The following is an 8,336-nucleotide window of genomic DNA, read 5'->3' on the forward strand; positions in this document are numbered from 1 at the left end:
TCCCTTTAAAATCCATTACCTTCTTGAATGCCATTATTACAAATGGCTGATTTTCCTAGACTTCAGTTAGTTGCATCATTTTTAAGTAACTGCAGCATTAGAGAATGCATTCTAATTGCCTACTCTCAAAAAAGGCGCAGCACATAAGCTTTATTGAAGCGTTTTTGTACTGCAAAGTTATCATATTTGGCTCATTATATGAGTAAAATACTATAAATTGTCACCATAAATTTGGGGAAATGATCCTGGACATGATAGCCTAAAACAGAAGAGCTCCAAATTTGGGATCTGTCAAGAAACAACTTCTAATGTACTGGTGCTTGCAATTAACAGACTATTAGATCTGAATTGGTGATAAAGAGAGTGAAGTGAGAAGAGAGGAGAAAGTGTCTGAGTCCCAGGAAGACAAACTGAGAACCAGATGTAATATATGCTCTGTACCTTAATTACAGCGAAACCATGAGGAATAATGATATTGACTTGCTTCATGGGAGTATAAAATAAAATGTTTTTACATACCAAGTAGGGTAGAAATCTGACTAAAAAATTAGGCTTAGATTAGTTTCAAAGTAACTGACAAGCATTCATATTTTGTATTCAAACTATTATAGAAAATGTATGATGGAAAATACTACAATAAAACTTGTGAAAGCATTCATGCTCAGGTTTATACGGCTATACAGCTCTTCAATGTTGTTTGTAAACAGTTTCTTCATCTATGATATGGGGATTGCAAAATCATTTACCTCTTGAATATGTTGGAATTACATGAGATAACCTATATGAAATGCTCAGCACAGCGTCTAATAGTGAAGTAAATAATGCGTGATGACTGTTACTTTATTTAGTTTCCCTTGAAGAGAAACAAGCTTAATTGTGTATGATCTCATCTTCTCTCGCCACATAAAACCTCCCCTCGGGGCTTCCCTGGTGGCGCAGTGGTTGAGACTCTGCCTGCCGATGCAGGGGGACATGGGTTCGTGCCCCGGTCCGGAAAGATCCCACATGCTGCGGAGTGGCTGGGCCCGTGAGCCACGGCCGCTGAGCCTGCGCGTCCGGAGCCTGTGCTCCGCAACGGGAGAGGCCACAACAGTGAGAGGCCCGCGTACTGCCAAAAAAAAAAAACCTCCCCTCGATGAACATAATCACAAGACTATTCGCTTATGTCCTCATCTCTAGATGAGGCAACTGTGGAGAGAAGAGAGATGAACTAAAAGTTCTGTTCCAGCTCCCTGTGAAAGGGAGAATACGGTTGACTTCAAGGACAAGCCATGAGTTTGCTGGACACATTCCAAAACAGGCTTTCCTCTGGGAAACGTCTCTTCAAACCACCTGCAGAAATTTTCTTCCACACAGCCCCTACAGTAAATCTTCTATTCTCAAGAGGCTTGTTTAATTTACAATAACATCCAATCACATACCTGTAACCCATCTGTCTGACTGAGGTACAGCTGGATGTTGACATAGTCAGGTCTGTTCTCTTGCCAAAACTGACAGGACAGAAAAGTAAATAGACATTAAAATTTGTTCTGTATACACAGACTCTCTCCTATCCTAACATATGTGATTCTACAATTTGTTAAGATGTATCGTGTCTTATCACAGCCAACATCTATGAGCAAATGTACATATATACATACATATATATGTACCACAGACATGGCAGATTCTAACATTAATAACCTGTCACCTACTGGTTTAATTAGCTATGATGGAGGTAGTGGACAGGATTAGTTCTCTGTTATCTTCATAGATACAAAATCAAACACGCTAAATATTACACTAATATTCCCCTAAATCCTCCCCAATTATTTCTTATTTTATTCCCTAAGAGCCTCTAAATTTTACTAAAAAGTTCACTTAGAAAGAATATGAGTTTTTAAAAGTAAAAAGTGATATTTAATAGGCATGCTAGGAATCACAAAAAACGAAACAAACAAAACCTGGTTCCAGTTCCTACCTTCTTCCTATTCAGCACTGGTTTCCCTTGTATAAAAATGTATAAGGCAGCAAATATACCTGCCAAAATAAAATAGTCTGGAAAAGCTCTCGAACATTTTGAAATCTTGAAAAATAAACTGACAAAGGAAAATATCTGAAGAAAAATGAATTCAACAAAGGGGATAAAAGGGTTTTGTCCCCATAGGCTTCCTTTTACCAGAAGGCAAAAATGAATCTGCTAATGACTCTTGCCTTGTTCTGACTGAATCCTGACTCCTGAAATCTACATTTAAAAAAATATTATTCTTCTAAAGGCCTCCTTTCACCACCCTGAAATAAGGAGATGCTGAAAGATAAGGAAAAGGAGTCAAAAAGTAAAAAAAAAAAAACCAAAAAACAAAAAGCAGAAGAGAAGCAAGGAACACAATAACCATGATGTGCTCTGGAGAACAGAGATGAGTATCTGATGTGTAGAACCTGAGGAAAGGCTTAGAAGAGACCAGCATTTCTTCAACAGCCAAATTATTTCTTGAGCATCAGTGGGCATAGCAGGTTTGCTGGAGATGGTATGGCTTTGCTGGACCTTATTGCAGCAAAAGGATCAATTGATTTCAAGTACTGTTTTTACAGAGTATGAAAGTAATAATTTTTTAATGAATATATCTTGGGGCTCAAAATAGAAGGTTCAGGAATGCAAAAGAAGTCATTTTGCAAATAGGGAGTAATTAAGTGAGGTTACATCACTCCTCTGGCATCCTTTATAATAGTAAGGGCACCTGGCAGGTGGCTAGAGACTTGTTTCTACTGCCATCACTGTCTAACCTTGAGATTTCTAGGGAGTTACTCAACTTATAAAGGCCTCAGTTTCTTCATCAGGACAATGATAGAGTTGAATGACATTATCCTACAGGTTTCTTCCAGATCTAAAACTATACATTTTCTGACAGGTGGCAACTCTAAGTTATAAAATCCCAATAAAAACACATTTTACTTTTAAAGTGATAAGTGATGATTCTCTTAGCATAATAGTTTTAAAATATAATCATTAAATTCCATACCACAGCTGCCTCAAGTTATACCCAAACACTAAAGTCATTTTAAGGCCCTTCAGGAATTGAATCAGGGTTTATGAATTTTAATTGTGAGGAAACAGGAATTTCCAGGTGCCAGTAATGGATAGCACCTCACAAAACACATGACTTGCATTGATTTTTGTCTTAAATGTCTACCAGGATGCTCCTCTGAGATCACCCCAATAAGTCCTGCATCAATAACTGCTGTTTGGAAGTAAGATCATCTATACCATTTTTCTAGATTCCACATATATGCGTTAATATACGATATTTGTTTTTCTCTTAACTAATGAGAACATACTGTATAGCACAGGGAGCTCTACTTAATGCACTGTGGTGACCTAAATGGGAAGGAAATCTAAAAAAGAGAGGATATATGTATATGTATAGCCGATTCATTTTGCTGTGCAGTAGAAACTAACACAACATTGTAAATCAACTATACTCCAATAAAAATTAATTTAAACAAAAAGAAAAAAAATAACGTGTTTGGTGCCCACAGCCTCCAGAGAGAAGTATGCAGACTTAAATAATGTATTTAATGATTTCAATGTCTCCATTTTAACTTATCCATCATTGAAAACAAGCAATAGTATCTACTAAAGAAACACACACACACACAAACACACTGAACTTGGTAACTCAGTTGCAAACACAGAAAATAAAAGAAGACTTCTTTTTAACATCTTCCTCAGAGGCACAATTGCAGGACCAGTGTTCATCCTCTTGATGTGAAAAATCGAAACAGGTATACAGAGGTGTGTGTAGAGATAATCATCACCACATTATTTACACTAGTTTTAAGCTTTTATATTATTTACGCCATGGAATCCTAAGGGTAAAGCATATCCACCAAAAAGTTTGAGAAGAAATCTTAAGATTGAACTGCTTCAAATGTCCAGTCATTTATATTTTTTTCTTTTTTCCTTTATTCCTTTCCTGCCCTGCTACTTGCCTTATAAAGCATCTATTATTCAAATGTGCCTTTCCACATCTTGGATCCAATTATAGCCTTTTATTTAAAAAAGTATAGGCTATCAGTTCAAAACAATTTTTTTAAACTAGAAAAACAGGCAAAGGTAGAATTAGGAAATCCGAGAAGTAATACATGTGGTTGACAAGTACAGGGAGAGTTCAGTCTCACTAGCATTCAGGGAAAACTAGAGATGCCACTGTTTAAGAGATGGATAGAAATTTGAAAGATTGGTAATATAATGTTTGGAATAAATTTCTCTTATATTCTTTGGTGGAAATGTAAATGGTTTTAGCCTCCTTGGGGGACATTTTTTTAGTATATATTAAAAATTTAAATTCATTCCCAAAGTCCTCAGAGCCTCCAACTCAGGAAGTCCAGCTTCAGGCATTAACCTAGAAAAAATACCCACGATGTTGCTCTTCTTGAAAGATTTTTCTCCCTTTCCTCAAGGACAGAACCACCTCCTGGTTTCCGACTACCTCACTGGCCACTCTGACCAATCTCCTTTACTGACTTATCACTCATCTTCTGCCCCTCTAGAAACTGCAGTACCCCGAGGTTTGGTACATTCACACACACTCTCAAGATGACCTACAATCATATAAGTATGCTCAAATCCATTCAATGGCTTCTCATCTCTCCCCTTTTTCTTTCTCCTGATTTAGCGGGCCCTTGGTGAGCCCCAGAAATCTGCACTTTTTTTTTTATTGTGGTAAGATATACATAGCATAAGACTGATCATTTTAACTGTTTTTTAAGTATACAGTTGATTAGCATTAAATACATTCACATTGTTGTGCAACCATCGCCACCAATCCATTTTCAGAACTTCATCTTCCCAATCTGAAACTCTGTGTCCATTAAAGAGTAACTCCTCGGGCTTCCCTGGTGGCGCAGTGCTTGAGAGTCCGCCTGCCGATGCAGGAGACGCGGGTTCGTGCCCCGTTTCGGGAAGATCCCACATGCCGCGGAGCGGCTGGGCCCGTGAGCCATGGCCACTGAGCCTGCGCGTCCGGAGCCTGTGCTCCGCAAATGGGAGAGGCCACAACAGTGAGAGGCCCGCATAACGCAAGGAAAAAAAAAAAAAAAAAAGAGTAACTCCTCATTTGTCCTTCCTGGAAACCTGGCAACCACCACTCTACTTTTTGTCTCTAGGAATTAGACTATTCTAGGTGCCTTATATAAGAGGAATCACACAACAGTTGTCCTTTTGTGTCTCGTTAGAGAGTACTAAGTTTATAGTAAGCAATGTGCAGAACAATACAAATAGTATGGTAGAATGTATAGAATGCTTGTGAGTTACATCTGGTTACAAAGATTGGGTGGGGATTTTGCTTCATGTGGATTATTAGAAAAATCTGTAGCAAAGATGCATATGTGTGTTACTTGAATAACTTAAAAAATAAAGATAGATACATTAATAGATAAGTAACAGGTTACATGTAGGATAGACGAAAATGCCTGTTTTTCATCTCTGTAAGGAATAAAACTTAGAATTTGGGATTTTTGAAATTCCGTATACTGTGCCAAAGGTCTGCTGATGATCCAACTTGGAATATCAAAGGTGGAGATAAGAGATAAGAGCTACTAGAGGGGCTTCCCAGGTGGCGCAGTGGTTGGGAATCCACCTGCCAATGCAGGGGACACGAGTTCAAACCCTGGTCCGGGAAGATCCCACATGCCGCGGAGCAACTAAGCCCTTGAGCCACAATTACCGAGCCTGTGCTCTAGAGCCCGTGAGCCACAACTACTGGGCCTGTGCACCTAGAGCCCATGCTCTGCAACAAGAGAAGCCACTGCAGTCAGAAGCCCGCGCACCGCAAAGAAGAGTAGCCCCCGCTCCCTGCAACTAGAGAAAGACCGCGCGCAGCAACAAAGACCCAATGCAGCCAAAAATAAATAAATAAAATAAACAAATTTATTTAAAAAAAAAGAGCTACTAGAACAAAGGATGAAAGGTGTAATAGTAATTGCCTGTTGATATTCTCCTCTATCTGTCCTCTGTCACAATCTCATATGCATTCACATTTGCATGCATATGTATCCTATATGCATACATCACCAGCCATATGCATACATCTCATGTTCTAGATACACACACAAATTCACAGATACCAATATCTGAAAAGATGTGTACCAAAGTATTAACAGATGTCACCTCTTTTTTTTTTAAGTTTAAGGGATTTTTTTTTCCTCCTCACTACTTATCTGCATATTTTCTGGTTTATTCTATAGTGAGCACTTATTACTTTTACAATTTGAAATAAAATAATTTATTTTAAATTTAGAAAGCTGCAAAAGTAAAAACAAACCTAATTTTACCTTGTTATACAACACACATAGTAAGTCTGCAAACCAACGGAAGGATTGGATGTCTCTGCACACCCAAATAAAATACAGTCTTCTAAGCCTGTATGGTTTCCAGTCATCCCTTTAAAATTAAAATAACATGATAGTGATTATGATGGCAAAAAAATTAAGAATCCCTATATACTTGAAATTTTGCTTCTCATTAGTAAGCAACCTATAGAAAAAACAGTCATTTACATTCTAGCATCTGACATACCACTTACTTTAACTCCCAAATTTATTTAAAATGCAATATACTGACTCAAAGATATGATATACTCCATGAATTTAAGTGTTCATGTTTGTGGATATTATATGCATATCACCCATTTCCATTTGAAGGCAATAAACTAAACTCCTGGATTAGAATAATATCAGCTCTGCATCTCAGGAAAAGAAAGTTCTCTATTTTCAGTGAATTCTATCACTCAACAGGGCTCCAATGGTCATCTTGCCCTGGCTTCCAGGCAAAATGAGCCGAAACCATTCCAAAAAGTTAGTTGTTTACCCCCTTCTTAATAATTGTTAAAGAAAGAGATTTCGCAACCACCTACTACGTAATTCATTCTAGCAACTCACAATTCCAAGTCTGGATTCCTCCTTATAATTATGAAGTAGGCTTGAGGTTAAGAAAATATTCTTCCTTTTTTTAAACTTTAGGTGTCCAAATAACTTGCAAAACGTTTTCAGAAACAATTTCTGGTTTGGAATATAGTTATTTTTCGAAGAACCTCCAAAAAGTCCCAAATTTATATCAAGTATTTAAAATTGAAATAAAGTATCATTCAAACACATCACTTCAACTTATTATTTCTTTTTCAGTACTTTATAAAACAAACTTTTAATGCAAATTGTGTTTTCTTGAAAAGTGAACAGAATAGATTTTGTTTGTGGGTTTCATGACAATTACCGTCCATTAATTTTTGCTTATAATCCTAGAACTAAAATAACTGCATAAATATATCCTGCTTAAGCAATCTTACCTTTGAAACTTTTATTCTTCAGTCTGATATAAATTTGCTGAGTAACAGACCAAGGAATGATGTGCTCATTTTTCATCTCCTCAGAAAGGCTTTCCCTGACCATACTTCTAAAATAACCCGGGCCCTTTATTTCTATATCCCATTAATCTCTATTCTCTTCATCATAGTTCTAATATTTTCTGAAATAATGTTATTTATGAATTTTTCACTGCTTTATTTTCTTCCTGCCCCATTTGAATGTAAACTTTTTAAGGGCAGAGACTCTCTTCAGTCATTGCTGTATTACCAGAAACTATAAGATCAATCGACACATAGGTGCTCAAAAATATTTGTTGACTAAATGCATTAGTTATGCCACTTGCCCCTGATGAGAAAGTAAAGAAACAGAGGCTGGCGGAATGACTTTAACAGAGGAAAAGGACAGAGGAATGCATAATTGTGATACTGACGTTCTACAAGAGAACACGCTGAAAGCCATAGACCACGTATTGAGAATCACTCAGTTATTCCCCGTATCAGCCAGTAAATGGAGTTCCTTGAACAATAAGTAAAAGAATTCTGGAAGGAATTACTTCTTACTAAAAGACAGCTGTCTGAAATATTGACAGTTCTCTACTTGGACTAACATAATGGATCAAAATGACATACAGCAGAGTGTTGAGTATTGATGCAAAAGGAGTTACTCCAATGCCTCCAGCCACGCAGAGGCTAACCTCATAGTTCAGCGAGTCTTCAAATGGACTTCCAAAGGGACCATCAATGTAGAGCCTGTGGACAAGGCAGACAAAGGTGGAAAAAATGAAAATGAGTTAAATTAAATTTCTATAATACGTGGCAAACATGATAAATCTAGTGTCTAGGCTTTGTGATGGCTTGGGCCTCATTTCATTGTTTCTCATAGTGATAAGCTTAAAGGAACAGGAAGTGTTGTTTATGAACTGTCAATATTAACACAAGCACATCTGTCTCAAAGCATGGGTATTTTGAGGGAAACATTCATTTAAAGTGTAGGGA

At 37.3% G+C, this 8,336-nt stretch overlaps 1 protein-coding gene across 2 annotated transcripts in view; it reads right to left on the bottom strand.

Annotated features, from left to right (window-relative positions):
* The window catches only part of NOX4 (NADPH oxidase 4), a 145,376-nt gene that overhangs the window by 11,009 nt on the left and 126,031 nt on the right, over window positions 1–8,336 (bottom strand). Inside the window, exons 14-16 of one of the 2 annotated variants that reach the window (XM_007463779.1) lie at window positions 7,971–8,090; window positions 6,313–6,421; window positions 1,422–1,490 (exon numbers count right to left, since the gene is read on the bottom strand). In XM_007463779.1, the coding sequence (XP_007463841.1) occupies window positions 1,422–1,490; window positions 6,313–6,421; window positions 7,971–8,090 (298 nt within the window). The remainder of the gene's footprint in view (window positions 1–1,421; window positions 1,491–6,312; window positions 6,422–7,970; window positions 8,091–8,336) is intronic. The other variant, XM_007463780.1, reaches the window with a different exon arrangement.

This window comes from Lipotes vexillifer, unplaced genomic scaffold (assembly GCF_000442215.2).
Source record: "Lipotes vexillifer unplaced genomic scaffold, Lipotes_vexillifer_v1.1 scaffold1304, whole genome shotgun sequence".
In the NCBI taxonomy this organism is placed as follows: Eukaryota; Metazoa; Chordata; class Mammalia; order Artiodactyla; family Lipotidae; genus Lipotes; species Lipotes vexillifer.